The sequence below is a fragment of the Callorhinchus milii genome, unplaced genomic scaffold, assembly GCF_018977255.1.
Source record: "Callorhinchus milii isolate IMCB2004 unplaced genomic scaffold, IMCB_Cmil_1.0 Scaffold10, whole genome shotgun sequence".
Classification (NCBI taxonomy): Eukaryota; Metazoa; Chordata; class Chondrichthyes; order Chimaeriformes; family Callorhinchidae; genus Callorhinchus; species Callorhinchus milii.
This window is the reverse complement of record NW_024704751.1, coordinates 5,831,394-5,851,901: the sequence shown is the minus strand read 5'-3', so window position 1 is coordinate 5,851,901 and position 20,508 is coordinate 5,831,394. Positions and strand designations below refer to the sequence as shown.

At 36.3% G+C, this 20,508-nt stretch overlaps 1 protein-coding gene across 1 annotated transcript in view; it reads right to left on the bottom strand.

Moving 5' to 3' along the window:
• Window positions 1–20,508, bottom strand: part of LOC103183349 (unconventional myosin-XVIIIa) — an 82,656-nt gene that overhangs the window by 8,004 nt on the left and 54,144 nt on the right. The window contains 14 exon segments of the mRNA XM_042338821.1: window positions 3,956–4,095; window positions 4,900–5,085; window positions 8,262–8,399; window positions 9,188–9,271; window positions 9,630–9,746; window positions 12,120–12,233; window positions 12,985–13,131; window positions 13,568–13,672; window positions 15,599–15,621; window positions 15,624–15,708; window positions 16,759–16,959; window positions 17,672–17,795; window positions 19,161–19,194; window positions 19,197–19,314. Of these exon segments, the coding sequence (XP_042194755.1) occupies window positions 3,956–4,095; window positions 4,900–5,085; window positions 8,262–8,399; window positions 9,188–9,271; window positions 9,630–9,746; window positions 12,120–12,233; window positions 12,985–13,131; window positions 13,568–13,672; window positions 15,599–15,621; window positions 15,624–15,708; window positions 16,759–16,959; window positions 17,672–17,795; window positions 19,161–19,194; window positions 19,197–19,314 (1,616 nt within the window).

The following is a 20,508-nucleotide window of genomic DNA, read 5'->3' as shown; positions in this document are numbered from 1 at the left end:
CATACATAGTAATAAACGAGTTACACAATCATAAGCCCTTGCTTAGTCTCCTTTGTTTTGCCATTATGATTTTGCATACACAAGAGATTGAAGTTCATATTTTACATATCGAAGTACTAAAAATGGGATATAAAACCAGGAAGATACAGCAGTTACTTTGAATAGCTACAATGTGGGATCTTTCATCTACCCTGCTGCGAATTTAAAAGTAACCAAAGAATGAACACTTTTTTTTGTTACAAGGCATTCAGCAGAAGCCACTTTAGATATTTCCTGAGGCGTTCTGAGAAACAGTAAAAGTTTATAGACTGGGTATTGCAAAATGGGATAACAACATAAACATGTTTTCTTCAAATTGTTTTCTGTGAGAGCTTGTGTATGACTAGCATAATTAGTACATGATGGATCTTTGTGAATGAGTCTGAAAAATCTATCAGCCAAACAATGTGCACAATCAAATGCTCCTCGTGAGAACTAGAAAGGATATTCAAGGTATGCCCTAATGAAAGATATTTAAATCAACAACCTGCTAACAATAAATAGTACTATTAAATTATAAAGTCCTCTGAATGCTTCATTACATGAAATCTGGATCTTCAGTGCATGCAGACCATGCCTAGTGATTTGTTTAGATGTGTTCAGTTGGGACATTCATTTGCCTCTAGAATTAAAAAAAAATCTTTTTAAACATGGCTATTAATTATTTAGCTTTGCATGGGTTGACCGACATGCCATTACTTCAGTCAAAAACATTATCATTTGCACACCTTCTTACAGCTGAGCAAGTTTACATGAATTTATTATTACAACACCAGCAGCCTCCTTTAAGAGACTTGATTCAGTCTTGCAGAGCAGTTAATTCATTGAACTCTGTTTCCACCTTTGTTCTCCATTACGGTCTTGCCTGGACTTTCACCTCAATCAGCTGGCGAATGACCTTCTCCTATCTCAATGCTGTTATTTACCCAGCTGCCAGAAAGGTTTGTATGCTCATCATCTTGCTCAAGAGAAACACCACAGCTTCATTTAATGCTTCACACAGCACTGGAGTTGAGCGATTACACCAGCATTCATCCACCCTACAGTGCTGAGTGTTGTGATGCAAAGCTTCATATTGTCCACGTGGTATGCAACTTGTGACCTTTCAACGTCCCATACTATTTATAATCATACACTTTCAAATTGTTCATTACTAATCTACTGATAAACCAGTCGGTTGTCAAGCCTTCAGCTTTCCTGATTTCAAAGTTACCCGTAATTTAATGTCGCTTGCAAATCGAACTACCTTGCAGTGAGTCTGCAAATCAGGTCACTCAAGCATACAAAAAGTACAGAACTCTAACTCACTCTACTCAGCACCTATGCTCATTTTGACCTAGCTCCCTGAATGCGTTTCATTTTCCTCCATTTTCCTTCTCTTTGGACAGCAGTCTAAATGGTAACAGTGTTAACATTTTAAAGTTCATGGATTTTTCCTTCCATCTACAAAGTCAGCAAAAATAAACCCACCAAAACCAATTACACAGAATGCCACTCAAATAAGAAATGTAATGACTAAACAAAAAAAAAACACTAGATCAAAGAAAAGGAAATGCCATCCTGGAGGCACTTCAATTCAAACCTTGGTTCAGCGGCTGAAATGGATAAAAATTATTCCAGTCTTCCATAGAAAAAACTAAATGATTTTAACCAGACATATGAAAATGGTGGATGTGTTATAACGTACTATAGTCATTTTTAACCAATATCAAAAAAGTGGAACATACAGTTTGTATAAAATGGCATTTGTACAAATTGTACGAAGCTTTGTTCTATATATTTCACACTTTGAAGACATTAAAATATTAGAACAAATATAATTAGCAGCACAATTGCAATGTTACAATGCACTTATTTTTATATTGGTTATTAAATATAATGCACAGTTATATACATGTTACAACAGAAGCAGACTACTTAGCCCATCCAGTCTATCCTTCGTTCCCCCACCTATTCCTTTTCTCCTGCTCACTTCCCATATATAATAATATTCCTCTTTTTCAAGCATTTCCCTCTTCTCAAAATAATTTATCGACTCTGCCTCAAGAATGGTTTATAAGAGAATTCAATATTCCAAGCACTCTCAATTTTATAATTTTTTCCTAACATTCCCCTTTTAATCTTGTACTATACTGTGCTGTATTGCACATACACATGCAAAAAAAATCAACAAAAATTGTTTGACGTGTACCTTGATCTGCACCCTACCACTGATATTCCTGTCATTTTGCTGGATCTTAAACAGTAAGCACAGCGCTTGCACCTGATACTGCAGGAAAAACTAAATTACATCTGGTGTCACATTTAATTTATGTTCAACATGGTAGCCCATTAGTTAACACAAGACAAAATCTCAATGAAGCTCAGAAAGGGTTTCATTGTGCACGGTTACGATACAGCTGTAACTGCACATCACTATTTGTCATATCTTCCTCTGACGTGGACTGGTTTCCAAAGCAGAGCCCTTGAAATTACAATTGTGTACTTATTCCATTGCTCATTTCATACAAGCTGCCCATTCGCTACAACAATCTTTAAGAGTTAAGAGTTATTTTGGTTTATATAAGCATGCATCCATCTGCTTTGATAGTGATGCCATGCAGCCAGAAACTAAACACAAAGCTGAATAACGTGCTCAGGTTAGGCATGGTACGTGAAATTCATTTCGATAAATTCTCACGTTTTATTCTTTCGTCTCTGATACTTTGTCACCATATCTTGTAAACTGCAAATAAAATAAATTATAAGGACAAAAAGAAGGACGAAATAGAATCCAGGAAAAAAAAATGAAATCAAGGAAAAAAAGGGTCAACCTCAAACACAAATACGTCACAAAGGTAAAGACAAGATAAACATAAGTCTAAACAGTATTGCCACGTGCCACGTATAATTTTTTTGCAGGGGCACATAGGCTTTATAATTGAAAAAATGAATTTACTTCTAAAAATGTATTTTCCTTAAGCAAATACCACAAATTCCTACAAAATATTATAAATTTCAGAAGAAACAAACAGGATATTCACTGCATGGAAGAATATTACCCAACTTTGACACAGGAACACAGTGTATTATCCTGCTGAGAGTATCCGGAACCTGTTAGAATACTGCCTCAAGGCTTGTGTATGTGATTGATGATTTATAATGAAGACAGCCATGATCTGAATATATTGCTCAGAGTCATTCTATAGTCACTGTCAATCATAAGCTTTAGTTATACAGAGCTTATGTTTAGACTTTACAATGCATTGATCGGACCGTACTTAGAATACTTTGCTGATATGACGCTATCCCACACAATAAAAATACATATTTGCAAAAGAAATAATAGAGGACAAGAATCATCTCAAGTATAAAGAGACGAGCTATGAAAGATTACAGAATATTTAAGTCTGCAGAGAGAGTGGTTATGGAAGGGAAGCTCAGTTCAATGAGATTCAGACAACATAATGCGAAGTAAATTTAGAACAAATATCTGGATAAATAATTACTTAAGAGATATTTTGAACAATGTCCAAAAGGTAAAATCATTGAGGTTATTTAAAATACAATTAAGGAGAGTTAATGCACGAGACAGTTGAACTTGGGGTGAATGACTCTCTTACCTTCGTACGTAAAATCATAGCCAAAACAAAATTTTAGTTTAGGAATCAAATTTAAAGTAATTTGATGATTCCTGCATTTTTACTTGTGATTCCTAAAAGAAAATGTTTGTGCGTGATAATTTTTATTGTTATAGACCACATTTGTACAAGCTTAATTTCAATGTTCTTTTCATTACTTTAAATTTGGCCTTGGCTGCTAATTGTATGATACCTTTTCGTTCTTTGGCTGCAACTCAAAGTACTTTGCTAGTTGGAAGATGATAGATCTTGTCAAATAAAATTTCAATTGGTAACTAGAACAGTCGCACTGTTACCTGTTAATCAGATCTTCATTTTCATCACTTTCCATCTCATCTTCAATTGCTGCTTGCAGGTCTCCAATTCTTTTAAAGGCCAGTTTAAGGTCAGCCTGTAAGCTTTGATTTGCTGCTTCAAGACTCTCAATATCCATTTCCTGCAGAACAGAATACAATCACTCAATTACCCAAATACCTTCAAAACAGAATGGCTTGGTACTTTCACTTACTGATATTGATCGAATCAAGGATAAGTTAAGAAATATTGAATAATTCCCTGGATAACTACAAAAAAAAATGCAATGCACTGAATCATGCGCATATAGTTATATCAGAGGAACATGAATAATGCTCTCACCTCTAATTAAAAATGATTTATGTACTTGGGTTCATTCATATATAGAACAACTATAGTAGGATTTTTTTAAAATCATGACTATACAGAAACAATTGAATACATTTGTGTTACTTTAATGGATTTATTTGTATCATTTATTTTCTTGCAATGACCAATTTTCTACTTTCTATGCTTCTAGAATTTCCTCACAACATTAACAGCAGCATAATTTGTGAAACTGTAAAACTGATACTTTTTTGATATTTGTGCCATTTATTTATACACTTGTGGCTAATATTACTTGTTAGATACTGCATAGACCACATTGAATGAGCTCCCCAAACACAACCTGTCAGTGTGGCTTGATACCAACTTCCGAGGGGAGCTTTGCGTTATCAGAGTGTAGGTCATTGGTACAAAATAGAAAGATCACATTTCCCAGCACGAGCAATTGTCACTCAATTTTGTATCACAATGAGCATCACCCTGGATTAGCAAATCAGTAGTAGTGACCACTTGGTTCGAGCAACATTTGCCTTCTTTGTCCCCCTTTTAAAGAGATGTTGTAAGGATATAGGAGAACCAAAGAAAAATAGCTATGTCCACATGATAAATGTTCACTTACTAGTTCATGTTTCTTCCGTGTCGCCTCTATTTCTTTCTTGCTGAGCTCCCCCATTTCTTCCTTCACATCTCGGAGCTGCCGTTGCAACCTCTTATTTTGCTCCTTCTCCCGATTCTCTCCAGCCCCCCTCTGATCCCTTTCTTCTGACAGCTTTTCCAAGTTTTCCTTGAGACGACCGACTAAACTCTGTAGGAAACGAGAAAAAAACCAAGATGAACTTCTTGCTAGTGGGGTAAAATGGAATCTGTGAACAATTTAAAACTTAGCAATCTACTATCATATTGCATGTAAATCAAAGCTCATATGTATTAAGTTGACGAAAACTACACAAATGTGACATCAGATCTAAATGGTTCAACTTTGTAGACACATTCTAGAATTTGGATTTTTTTCCACAGAGAGACAGGAGCAGAATGAGTTCCATATGTGTAAATTAAATTAGACTTCACTTTGATGAGCAGTGGTTGAAGGATCATAAATGTCAAATTCTCTCCACTGGTTAATGACGGTTTATTATTTGGAAGTGAATTTTTTCAGCATCGCCAACATCTCTGAGAAAGAAAGTTAACCATCATTTTGAGCGCCTTATTGTCAGGCAGTGTAATCTAAAAAAGCAGAATATATTGTATGAAATACATTTTTGCTTACTAGTATTTGTTGCAACTTGACTTTAACCACTAAATAATCTTATTGTCATAACCTTTTTGTCCTCTCCCGCACTAGGCTCCACGACTCTATCACCCCCATCCTTGCCCAGCTCCACTGGCTTCCCATCACACAAAGGATACAGTTCAAGATCCTGGTTCTCACCTTCAAAGACCTCCATGGTCTGTGCTCCCCCTTATCTCTCCAACCTCCTAACCCCTACCGGCCAGCTTCACATCCCCTGCTTTGCTCGCCCAATTATCGGCAGGCGGGCCCTTCCGCCACTCTGCACCCACCCTCTGGAACTCTGTCCCGCAGTCCCTCCGTCTCGCCCCCTCCCTCACCACCTTCAAGACCCACCTCAAGACCCTCCTCTTTGACCATGCTTTCAATCTCCCTGCTTCCATCCCTGCCCTCTCCACTACCCCATCCTGACCCTCAGTTCGGGTCCGTAACTCTGTCTCTCCGTGCCTTGGGACATCCTCCCGATGTGAAACAACAACAACAACAAGATTCCATTTATAAAGCGCCTTTCACGTCAGGAGGACGTCCCAAGGCGCTGAAAGTTGCTATACAAATGTAATTTTGTTGTTGTTATAATCTTGCATTAACCTGATTTTAGTAAAATAAATTGCCCTTTCCTATTTGCATATTTGGTCTTACATGAATACTTCCTATAGAGTACTTCTTTGCATGAGAATTATTTATTCTCTCCACTGTATTAATTGAAAATACTCGCATCTCTGGTAACGATGGATGACTGTAACTAATCATATTTTCAGATTAAACCAGAACCATAAAGAAGTAAATAAGATAATTTTATTCTGAAACAATTTACCCAACTGGGGCTAAAATATAACTAATGCAATGTTGTTACATTAAAAATTCATCTCATGAAGTAATTACAGAATATGACTTAGAAAAGCCTAAATCATTGAAAAAAAGGTCATCAACTCAATAAATTGCAGGTTCTTGCAGTAAGTTGGAAGGAGAATGAAGCTCTTATGCAGAACTCTGTGAAGTCCTGTAGCTCAGTAGTTAGAGCACTCGACTCATAGGCGAGAGATGTGGGTTCGATTCCCGGCAGGGAGAAATATTGGGCAAATTTCCTTAATCCACAAATTCCTGTTTACCAGCAATAAGTAGGAACCCAGTTGTTAGTCAATTGGCAGATTGTTTTTCTGGGGGCAATAATTCCTTAAAAAAAATTGGTCACTTCAATCCACGCCTGTTTTGTGACACACTGCTGTGTGCAATTGGCTGTCGCATTTCGCCCACAAAATATACATCAATTCAGTGTAGCGCTTTGAGACGTCTCGAAAAAGTGATATAGCGCTATATCAAATGCAAGGATTATTATTATTATACAAATATAAGTACATTCAGTTGAGACATGTAAACATCCTCAATACTGAACTAAAGGATCTCTTTTTTGAGAACTGAAATGCTCGGCAAATTTGATGACTGAACAATTCTGTGCCAGTTTGAATTACATATTGCATGGGTCATTCCACCTGAGTTGACCTCACAAGGTTACATTGGCTATATGAATCGGGATTTGCATCTTTTACAGAGTTCCTGATAGCAAAACGATTATCATCACACAAGCAACTTCTTGTTCTGTTTCAATGCCCAGACTTAAAGTAAAGAAGTTCAGATTGAGTGAATCTAATGGCTAGCAAATGGATTTTGATATAGCTTTCAGAAAGTTACCCTGCCATGCATTTGTGGCTCAGATGGCAACCTGCTCTCAACTTATGGAAAGCTTTTATAACAGCAAAAAGGATAATTCCTAATAAAGTGAAACTGTTGATGTGAGTAATTCCTTTCAAGGCCTCTCTCTTCACTAACAATATTCTGTTCTCACCGCAAACCATCCATTTCTCCATTTCATCTTAATAAGTCATATTCTAGCTATCTTTGAACTGTGTGCTGTCCTCACCAAAAATGATTCTCACCATCTGATTCCATGATAACGATACTGAATGAATTAACTTTAACTTGTGAATCTTTTTTCACATGCGTACCAGCCTTTATTATTCATTGCTTTACACTAACAACAAGCATTGATACAAATTTGGAGTCCTGTAGCTCAGTGGTTAGATCACTCGCTTTGCAAGTGAGAGACCTGAGTTCAATCCCAGGCAGGTCCGGGCGAAACCTTGGGCAAGTTTCCTTACTCCACACAGAGCCTAATAATAATCCCTCCAAAACTAAAAACAATAATAAATTTGTCATTTTCAATCTACGACTGTTTGTGGGACATTGCTGTGCGCAATTGGCTGCTGCGTTCGCCCACAAATATACAGTCAATTCACTTTACAGTGTGTTCTGTGAAGCGCTTTGGGACATCCTCCCAACGTGAAAAGCGCTATATCAAATTCAAAGATTATTATTATTAAATTGTGAATCTGTGGCCTCAAACTGTTCTGCTTCCCAAATGAAATATAGTAAAGGCAGAGGCAAAATTACAACGTTCATTTTAATTCAGTTCTTTTCATTGGATTAGCCTAATAAAGCAACGGTCAATGTAATTCTCGATCTTTTATTATTTATTATAAATTATTTATTTATGCGAATAACACCAATTTTAAAACGTTTGGCTACAAAATGTACATTACACTTGACACTAAATCCTGAAAAGTCCTCCAAGGTTCACATACAAGATCAGACAAATGTCGCATGAGATTTCAAGACAAAAGATGCAAATTGTATACCTCAAGTCGTTTGATCTGAGTCCTCTCATATTCCAGTTTGGTTTCCAGCTCACGAATTTTGGCTTCTTGCCTGCTCACCAAGGATTTATCCACCATGGACTGCTCTGTAAACTCCAGCTGACTCTGTAATCCTTGTAACTATAAGAAATTTCAGGGAAAGAATATATCAATCAACATGTCAACAATCACCGCCTGCATTAAATTCAATAATGCATTGGAGGAACAAATACCAGCACATAAAATGCTCTTCTCAGACAGAATTGAAATCGCTTACAATTACCTCCATTAACTCCGATAAGAGGTAGGGACTTTGTTGCAACTTCTAAGATGGCTTCTTTTTCCAAAATATTTTGATATAATAGTATTGTGCCAGGTAGTTTAGTAAGGTGATTTAGCAAAGTTAAAACACAGCACATTACAAAAAAATCTGGATTTTTTGGAACTGCAAAATAAACTTGGAAGATTGAATGTATTGCTGCTTTAAAGTCTTTAGTTGGGAGTGACAAGTGAAGAGATTATATTGGATATTTTCTTATGATAGTTCAGTTATGCATGGGGAATGAGGTTTTGCATCAAATGACGTTTGGACTTGCTTTTTTTTAATATGAAAAATGCTCTTGCAATTCCCGATGGACAAAAGAAAAATGTTTGCATCAACTTTAAATAAATCGAGATTCCACTAAAGAAAACAGCCTTAGAACATTAAGAAATCAATAATACAAATTTAGTTTGGCAATTTCCATTTGCATTAGCTATTAAGAAAATAGCAATTTTGATTGTAGAGTATTCTACTATGTACATCAATCCTGTCAGTACCATGGGATTTCACGAAAATAATTCATTCCAGAAGCGATACAACATTGAAATATTTTAATGTTTAACAAATTGCAGAAGGTCACATTCCGAACAGAGACTGAATAATGTACCTTTTCCTGCAATTCCTGTTTCTCTTTACTGGATTCCTCAAGTTGAGACTGCAGCTCATTGATCTGGGCCAGGTCCCTGGATGACTGAGGAGATTGATATTTTTATTCAATACTTCTCAGAAAAACACACACAATATTTTGCTATTGAAACAGATACTGCAATAGTAGCAACTTATAAAGCATTAAACTACATAAAGGATGTGTGTGTGTGAAACAACTTAGTGTGTGTACCGTCTCCTTTCTACCTTATTCTGTTAGCTGAAATCAGGATTACATTTAATTTGTACATTCTTGTTTTATTAAATTATTTTAAATTCCACCATGTATGGAATAAGTAGCTGATGGGACAGCTATGCATTCATGCTTTCGTCTCTTCGTATTACAAATTCCCAAACGTGCTGCATCATCGGAGGGGAGATTATACATTGCATGCTCTGCCTACCTGGGCAACTACAGACTTATGTTTCTTCATGAGTTCATTCATATCCTCCTGATCCTCCTCGTTACGGCTCTGAAGCTCATTTTTCTCACGTTGGAGCCGACTCACCTGCTCTTCCAACTGTAAAAAGGAAATTGTAGATATTATTAATGTCTCCAACTCATGCATTGCAATATTACACCACCTTTGCAATAGATGCATGATTGAAAGGCTGCCTTTATTAGCAGTGAAGAACTCTCACCAGGTAATCTAGAATAAAAGGTTATATTGAATGATACCTTAAACAGAACTAAAGTACTTGCATCAAGAAAATCTCAAAACGCATTTAAACTAATGCCACATATGATGAATGAATCACAGCACACTGGTAATGCCTGGCATATGATAAGATACCTTTATAACCTTGCCTTAATATTCTTACATCAGTAATGCGACCCATTATGTCCCCCCAAAATGCAAAAACTCACTGTGTTGGACTGGACCATCCCTAAATTAATTTTAATCTCATTACCTTTCCTTATTTTCAATGTACTTTCAACTAATACAGTACTTAATTGTGGTTATGTGATCAAAGTGTTAATTAGCAGCTCATTGAACACTGCTCGGTGCTGGTACCTAATGCTGAATATTAATGACATTGCAGAAATGAAGATAAACCTGATGAGTTCAATTCCCGGCAGGGCGAAACCTTGGGCAAGTTTTACTCCACACGCCTAATAATAATCCCTCCAAAAACAAAACAATAATAAATTGGTCATTTTCAATCTACGACTGCTTGTGGGACATTGCTGTGCGCAATTGGCTGCCGCGTTCGTCCACAAATATACAGTCAATTCACTTTACAGTGTGTTCTGTGAAGCGCTTTGGGACGTCCTCCCGACGTGAAAAGCGCTATATCAAATGCAAGGATTATTATTATTATTACTCAGCTTCTAAGAGTTCACAATACATATTCTTATTGACTAGTGAATCACAATGTTCAAAAATTAAGAAGCTTCCAAAAAGCTGACTTAATGATATTCAAGCACTAACGATCAACAAAATGGATTCCAAGACATTTTACGGGCTCTAATTGATTAAATTACTTCTAAAATCGGTACATTACAAAAGTTAATTCAAAGCCTGAATTACAAGTCTGCTGAAGCAATTAATGAATGCAGGTAAAATTGTGCATTTCTTGACTAAAATCATAGTGAACAGTGGATTACTAAATGCACTCAACTCATCTGACACACTACTCTGAAGCTCCTTTGGCTGAAATTATTTTAAATACCAAATAAAAATGTACTTTGTTGTAGACTAAAACGTTCTATTCAAGAGTCATTTGCACTCTTAAAAACATGATTGGCAACAGTTGACTTCATTTGCTGAGTGGCTGTTTTTGTGCAATAACACTCCAGATTCTATGGGTAACCACAAAGTTGGTGAGACATTCAAGTCCAGACATCAAAGTACTTTTAGCAATGAAGCAACAATCTTAGGCAAGGCCAAGTTACCTTTCTTCCATCACCACCATTAAACTGAAAGGTTATGATAATTTTCACTATTTTGCTTAAGAGCACATTTCACTAGATGAAAATTTATTAGACATCTACATTTTTTTGAACAAAACAAACGGGTGAGGTCTGAAATACTTTTTTTGGGGGGAGGGGGGTTTCTCACATTCTAAGGTTCTACATATTTTGCTCCTATTCAGCGAATATTACATCTTTTTTCACTAAATCACCTGAGCTACAAAATAAATGAACAAGAAAACAGCACTGACCTTGATGTGCAAAGGTATCTTGTAAAAGCAAAAAATGAAATCAGCAAGGAAAAAAATATTAGTTCAACTTTTTAAATTCCTGATTGCATAAAAAAATCATAATGCTTTCTAATACCTTGCTGGGATGGCATAGTCCATTTTATTGCGTAACATTGTGTTTCCAAGATCCTTAACAAGTTTTGTTACATTTGTAATGCTCTACTGAAGACCTTTGGGTGGATAATTACTTAACATAACAAAGGTGGATGTTATCCGAATAGGCTTTTGTCTACAAAATATACAGTCAATTCACTTTACAGTATATCCTGTAAAGCGTTTTGAGACGTCTCAACGATGTGATGAGGTGCTGTATCAAATGCAAGGATTATTATTATATTTTATTTCCAGACTCATGACTAATCCCATCGCACATTCACATTGCCCTTCTGAGGCACGCAAACACACACATCACTTGATATATTGAACAGCTTCCGAGGAAAACCAATTGATATCTCATAGCTTAACTCCTTTACCAAGCAGCATTACAGCACCAGCTTTTGGATGGCCAAAGGCATGTTTGCCTGGGCAATGTAGCACATCAGAGTTGAATAGTGGAGCTAGATGAATATTCAGGATTTTTGCTTAATTGCCTCATCAGGGAGCATTCATTCGGAACTTTATCTGAGGGTGAGGGAGTGGAATAAATGATAGGATAGATTGGACATTTCCTGCTGGGAAGAGAAACTCACCGCAACTTTGGCCTTACAGATATCCTCAATCTGAAGGTGCAAATCTTCAATTTCAACCTCCATTGCTTTCCGTGCTTTGACAGCTGCTGCACAGGTGAACTCTGACTCTTCAAGCTAAGGATTGACAAGGTTAGTAATTACAAGTGGTTTACCATCACATTCTATTTAGTTAACTGCAACACATTCTGCAGAACACTGATATCACTGGTTACTTGAAAAAAACAAAGGGTTGTGATCCATGATACGAATTTGCAAGTAATCCCAAAATCCATCAGCACACGTATTACTCTAATAAAAGTATTCTCAGAGATAGATATTATTCTTGTGTTCACCTCCTCACTCTACGCTACTACTGAATTGTCCTGCTTGACGAAATACAAAGCAAGTTAGAGTTTTTAACATTACAGTCTTTAGTCTTTGAACAAAAACAATCCTTCACAAGCTGTCAAGAATAAGCATGCCTCTCATGTAACTGATGCCATGTCATCACAACTCTTCTTCCCACTACAGAGAGATTGGGTGTTTGTCTAGCAGCAATTTTGCCTCAAGAGCAATAACTAGATAGAATTAAGACAGGTAACTCTGGGGTTATATTCCTTAGAACAGAGGATGTTACGGGGTGATTTGATTGAGGTATGTAAAATAATGAAAGGAACTGACAAGTTAGAAATGTATAATCTCAGAAACAAAGGTGCAAATAAATGCTTATTTGCACTGGCTTTGAAGTCAGTCTAAATGTTTTAGCCAGTGTGTCCAAAATAGGCAAAATGTTTCCATCACTGTTTTACAAATTGAAACTGCAGTGCTGGTGAAAAAACAAAGCAACTAAATCCTCGTGATAATGAGAACCACCAGAAAATGATACCTGGTTTTTCAATTGCGCTATTTCCCGTTTGCTTGGTACATTGTTCTTGAGGTGATCCAGCATTAACTGTGCATCAGCCAAAAGTGCTTTTGTACGTCTGAGGTCCTTCCGCAATCTCTTTTCAGTTTCAAAATCTCGTTCGCTGATCTATTAAAAAGAATTAAATGGTGAAAGGCTAGGAAGTGATTAAGTGATTGTACTAGGTTTAAACATACATGTCTTCATCTTAAAAAACCTGTCAATACAAATATTACAATTACTTCACAGCAAAAGAGGAAATCTATCCATTTGGCTTTGTTCACTCTGTCACATTTTATTATTTACACTCTTGGGTTATTTGTACTGTAAAGTCAGGGTGGGTTTTACATTAAAATACTGAAAATCACAAATCTGAAATATTTTTCAAAATAATTTAATCCATCTTTCTTTCTATATAGAGGGAAATTGACAAACTGCATGCATTATTTATATTTCAAAAAGTCAACCAAATGTCATTGTTCATTGCTACTGGGAAAAAAAGACTTCCTCAATTTCCAGAGTTTGCTATTTCCTCACAAAAGAGGGGGAATGTTGGAAATATTACCTGCTCACTCATTGATGATAATTTGCTCTCCATATCTCTCTTTTCCCTCAGAATTTTCTGTTTTTCTTCATACTCTTCCTCTAACTGTAGTTCAAAATGTTTTAGCTAGAAAAAATAACACACAAATACAAGAGATTTGGCTTGACATTTTCAATGCACACCTTCAAGGAAATGAACACCTATTATTTTATTGAATTATTTTGCAGAAATAGGGAGTGAAGCATTCTGAAGAACTGCCCGTGAAGGCAAAGAACAGCAATTCTGCTTGTTTATGGACGAGACTCCTCTCGAGAAGCAAGATAATTAAGTATCTAGTGCTGCATGCAGGATGACAAGCGAGGACACTAATAGTAAACAACAATGTTGTGTCAGAGGTTATCATAGCCAGTCAAATAAACTTTGTTTGTTGCAACTTGAACTGTCAGGAGTAATGATCTGAGAGAATCTTAAATGAGATGCCCAAGCCACCTTTGTATCTAATGAGGCAAATGGATGACTCTACAATCTGACAACATTGATGTAAGCAGGGCTTTCTATTTATTTCTACAGCCTTGCAAGGCTTATACATGTCAGGTTTGGAAGAACAATATACCAATTGAGTAGTCAGTTTNAAAAAAAGCTAAATTCAGAAAAGGGATCAGAAACCAATGCTTCCTCCCTGCTGTTCTGTATACATTGCAGTGCTGTTATACCTAGAAATTAGCTGGCAGGCATAATTTTGAAAAGCATTTTAACTAGCAAAACAAGTCCCTTCACACTGATTAAATTAGCTGGCCAAAAGGGTGAGGTACTGCATCCCAGATAACAATTGCAAAACAGTCTGGAACGAATAGGTTAGTTATATAATAGTTCACACTAATTTGTTGCAATTTTCACAATGAAATAACTCAAGCTCTGCAGTGTAAGAGTGGACGTACGCAATTTAGACAAACAGAGAGATGTAGTATCACACCAATTCAACTTCACACTGGATCTAGAATGAATAAGGTCATCTGCAGTTGGTGCCAAGTGAACTGTTAAAATGAAAATTTCAAACACATATCCAGGGGAAGCACCAGCCATTTTTACTGAAGTCAAAGACTATTTGGGTAGAGCCATAATGTCTAACTCTAGGGAGCCAGCAATGTACAATAACTCCAGAAATCCACTTCACACATCACTCGAATACTGCGGTCATGTCATTATCCATGTTGCATTTTCATTGTTTCTACTTACTGTACTTATTCAATTATATTTAAATTAAACACAATTGTTTTCTAAACAGCAGATACTAAAAATACACAGTGGACACATTAAAGCATACAATAACAAAATGTATCTAGGCCAATTGTTGATGATCAGGTATTAAAGGCAAAAACATTCTCATATTATTATAATTTCCTAAGTGTAACTTTTTGTAATTGGGGCAGAAATGTGACATAAGACATTTTTCACCCTAATCACCTCTAACACCTCTTCCCCAGCTCTTTGTTTCAAGTATTAGTTTAATGGAATATGTTTATTTTAAAAAAAGCAAGAAAAATAGTATTCACAATGAAGGGTTAATCAATAAAAGGACAGAAGTTGATCTGAGTGGCCACAAACTGGAATAGTGCTCCGAGTAGGCTTTAGATTACAAACAATTTCTTAATGAAATTCCAGCAAGTTTTTCTAGAACAGCACTATAGCAGCAACTTGTCTTTATTTACATAGCTGCCACAAAATACTTTGCAGTAAACAGAAATAAAATGTTATGGTCTGTAATTCATTTACAAATCTAACCAAAAATGATCTTACACAAAAAACAGTGAGTGGGATCACCAATTTCATAAGCACTTTGAAAGATTATGTACCTTCATCAAAAAAGCTAAACTGTTCCACATTCTTTTATATTTTGTTTTATAACTGTACAAAACTATTTCCAAAGGGATACAGAAAGTGAATGGATTCTGTCTGACACATAAGCATGCAACTGGCAGACTAAAATTTGTTTCTCCAATTTCTCTTAATTTAACAGAATTATTTCCAAATCGCTAAAATTACATAACTTACCTTCTTCTGACAAGACTGTCGAATTTCTCCACCTCCTCATCTTTGTTTTCTAGCTCTTTTGATTGAGTATGTCTGTATCTCTCCATTTCCATTTCCAATCGAAGCTTGGCCTGAATTTGGACAGAACAGTTTAATTGTGAGTGTTATATTGTCTGCATCTTAAACATAAATGCTAAAACATCCATGTGCATGACTATATCACTGAAAATACTTGGGTGGGAGAGAAGATGAAAAAAAGTTATAAACCTTTTATTTATTATCTGAATAAACTGGAAAATGACAACTTAGCATTGTTGTAAAGTTCCCATAGCTAGCAACTTCTCTTTTTTTTAAAAGATGAGTTACTTATAAATACGATACTGGACAGGTTACTAGTGGAACGACTGCATATGCTACCCATAATATTTATTACTAATATAAGTTTGATCTCTTTAAAACAAGAGTGTTACAAATATATGCTTGGAATGATGTAGCCCCCTTATACATAAAATAGCTAACGAATGCAAAATGTTCCCAGGAGTCAGCCAAATGTCTCTTTGAAACAAGACACCAAGACGTGTAATAATAATAATAATAATCCTTGCATTTGATATAGCGCTTTTCACGTTGGAAGCACGTCCCAAAGCGCTTCACAGAACACACTGTAAAGTGAATTGACTGTATATTTGTGGGTGAACGCGGCAGCCAATTGCGCACAGCAATGTCCCACAAACAGTCGTAGATTGAAAATGCCAATTTTATTATTGTTTTTTGGTTTTGGAGGGATTATTATTAGGCTCTGTGTGGAGTAAGGAAACTTGCCCAAGGTTTCGCCCTCTGCCTGGAATTGAACTCAGGTCTCTCGCTTGCAAAGCGAGTGCTCTAACCACTGAGCTATAGGATTCCACAACATAGCTATGTAAAACAACATAGCTGGCTACGTTACTATTTCCTCATGCTGCATATTAGCTTTGGCTGCCACCTTATAAAAGCATGACAGAGGTCACGTGGATGTGAAATATTATGGGCTAAACTTCCACGGTTTCCTGAAACAGCTCATTCAGAGTGTAAATGTATTTGACCTAAGATAGTAATTAGCATTATTATTAACTGTGCAATAAAAAGATGTTTTTCCATTCTTTCTGAATTGAATTTGAATCCTAGCACACAAATATTCTTACCTGTTCCAGCATCTGGATTGTGCCAGCCTGCTCATCAAGCTCCTCTTCCTGATCCTTTGTCTTGGCCTCTAGTTCGCGCACCTGCTTCTTCACCTTAGCAAGTGAGGCCTCATCCTTAGATTCTTGCGAGGACAAATCCTGCAGTTCTGCTTCCAGGCGTTCTAACTTTTGATTTGCAGAAATGATCTCACAGTCTTTGTCCTAATGATGTACAACGATCAAATTATGAAAGACCACTACAGCCAATCAACGTCAGTTTACAGATTACATGGGAGCAAACGAAGCTGAGAAAAAGTTACACGTCTTACAGGAGTTTAGAGAAAAGGCAGGTAAGTGGAACTCAATGGGTTGTTCTTTCAAAGAGCACAGACAATGGGCCGAACGGTCACCTTCTGTGCTGTAACTTCCTTTGGTTCTACCTAATGTGCTTCTGTGACATCATCAAACACAGTGACAAAGTACAAAGAACTAATATTAACTCACTATGAAACCTAAAATATAGTATTTAACTTGATCCTCCAGTCAGTTACTTTATAAAACAGCTATTTAATGAAAGTTCAATTGGTCTGTCTGCTAGATAAAGGCAAGAAAGGGAATAGGAAATTGAACTCTTCTTGAGAATTATCCTCCCAAAAGTCAACTTGTTAAGGCCCACGTTGACATTAACATTTTAAGATAGTGCACTCGATTAAGAGAATGCTGAGATTCAACCATAATAATAAATGTGGAGCTTTGTCTGCCTGAGATGAAATCTTCTCTTTGTAAAATGGTAAAGTTTAAAGTTATTTTATACCTCAAATCTGAAGTATAGAAAATTATTCTTTAATATTTAACTATTCTGAAAAAGTTACGATCAATAAGATTTGGATGAGGAAAGTTACTCAAGTTATTTTAATATAACGTTGGCACATACATCCAGTTGCTGTTTCAAGCTGAACAGGTCCGCTATTAATGCATCTTTCTCTCTGCTCAGCTTCTCTTTTTGGGTCTTCTCTCTTTGAACTTCCTCGTGTGCCTGAGACAACTCACTGTCAAACCTAGAAGTGAAGTTGAAAATGAAACTTAGTTGACCACAGAAGCTCCATTTGATACATTAAATTTCCTTTGTGATACAAAGGAGTTTATTGTGACACCGTGTGTGTAATGTGTGTAGACAAAAACAATTGACAAATTAAAAATACATTTTCTTTTGTTATTTCCACAAGTTCCATTGTCTTTGAACTCTTTAAAAAAGGATAATTATTATTATTTTATTTTGGTTGAAATACTATGAATATCCCAGGCATGTATGGCCCCACATAAACACTTTCGGTGGTGTCAAACTTACCTTCAGACATATAAGTGAATAGGTTAATACAACAGAAAGACTGATCATTGAATGATGATCACTGAATCAGTTCTTTCCTTTTGTAATGGTGCCCAGTGTGTTTAATCAGTCCAACTGAGATTTGTTCAACAACAAAAAAAAGGCTTCCTTTTTTATTGTTAAACAAACAGGGAATCAAATCAATAGTAGGTGCACGTATATTGAAATGTTTCTTATGGTTCCAGCTTTTTGAATTTAATTACTAAGTTAATTTTCCTCATGAATGAATATCTCCTAGATTTCTTTATCATTGACTGATGCACAATCAGTCACAAGTATGCAACGTTGGAAGTTACAAGGCAATTTATTTCCCTACGAAGAATCTTTTAAGTTAAGCATTTGGGTAGAAATACAAACATTTTATGCATCTGTTTTTGACGTGACGATATCTTAAGAATTAATTCTAATGGGAAATGTGGGTGAATGTCAAGTTGTCTGAGATCAAGTGATTACATGTTTATGGGGAGTCATGGCAGAGTAGAACATGATGGAATGGATAACATAGTACTACAGTTTAGTCCAATTAGAATCCACTATATTTTTCTTGAAGCTGCCTCAGGTAGAAAAATGCACTTGGTTGAACATAAGCTATTTTCTCTTGTCATTTATAATAAATTCAATTTACTGTGATAACTGACACACCGTTCAGCAAAATGTTTTTCCTTCAAAGCTGAAAAATAAATTTGGAGCAAATAAACATTATATGAGCAAAAAACTTGAATGCAAAGGTAATCAGAAAGGCCAACCACATTGTTTCACATAAAGGAATAATATATTTGCAGAGGATGACTTGTGAAATGTGTACTTGTATTATTATGGAGCAAGCAATCATTTGAGAGTGCACACAACAGAATTACAACACCTTTATAGCACGCCACTTAATGGTTCAAATATATTTTGTTCAGGTATTACTTTGGCCAGGAATTCAATTTGCCACACTTCCAAAATGCTATCTAATTGTTTCTCGTTTACAGCTCTGCTCCTATACGTACAAATGTTTTATTCTTTGTAGGCTGCACGAATGAATTGAACTCACTTTCGCTGTTTCTTTTCCAAATCATGGTTGCGCCTTGTTGTCCTTCCAGGTGTAACTTGGTGTCTTGCAATTCTGCTGTTAGCCGCTGGCATTTCTTTTTCAATTGTTGGATACTGCGCTGCGCTTCCTCACCATCAGCTTGCAAATCTGTAAACTGAAGGTAGCAGAGTAAGTCGAAGGTCTCTGGTTTTGAAGTAGCTGCGTTCAGAATATGCTTTTCAAAGCCAATATGGGACTAAACTGACCTGTTTTCAGGCCCTTCTTTTAAAGTTATGTGGGTTTGCAAGCTGTTGTAATACCAGCATACGTTTTACCTTGGAAAATAAACATCATCAATGATGTATTTAGCAGTGAAACAGGCCTCATCGATGAATAACAATTTTAGAACGGAGGTGTTCTCAAATGAGTACCCAAATGAATAAGCAATACTGTGCTAACTCTGCATTGTCAAATGGTTTAAAATGTGTATCCCTGACTGTTGCTGTTGCTGCTACAGTTATTTCAACAGCAGATATAAAAATAACATTTTAATTGCTTTGCATCGTGTCACACCGTCAGAATATAATTTGGAGGATGATATCCGATGTTCACTCATTCATTTTTCCATAAACTCCTTCCGGAAGCATGGAGACGATGCAAAAGTGCCGGAGGCTTGAAATTAAGTAGCACCTTCAATTGCTGTCACACTTTGAGCTTGTAGAGCCACAATATATAACAGCATTACTGACCCTTAAAATGTTGATTGAAGCATTTTCTATGCTAACTGTATGCATTTCTGTTTCTCTAAGGAATAAGGGTTAATCTTCTGAACCATTCAATAATTTGGTGAAAGAGCACTCATGAAAATATAATGCAGCATAGTGAATTATTTAGAAAGCAGTGATTGCAAATGGAAGTTTCAATTTAAAAAAACATAATCTATATTTTGCTTTTTAAAAAAGAAATACTTTCAGATAGCAGATGAACTCCCTCTATGCGCACACATCCTCTTCAGCTTACTGACAAAATGCTTATTCTACTAAATTGCGAACCATTTCCTAGCAATATTATTAGATTAAAATACGGTTAATCTCGTCTTCCACAACCGCTCAGTGGATTGGGCTAAAGTGGCCTCTATATAAGGGTAGCCTCTAACGGCTCGTGAACCAGACTGTTCCAGGATGGTTGCAATAGTCTGTGATTTTGACCCTGGCTTCGGTCACCCTCCTACCCCTATCCTCCCCGCCCTCCACCACTCCTGATCCCAACCACCAGCTTGGGCGCGGATCGCCGCCTGTCTGCAGCGTCTTGGGAAGTCCTACTGACATGAAAGATACTACACAGATGTAATTAGTTGTTGTTTTGATTA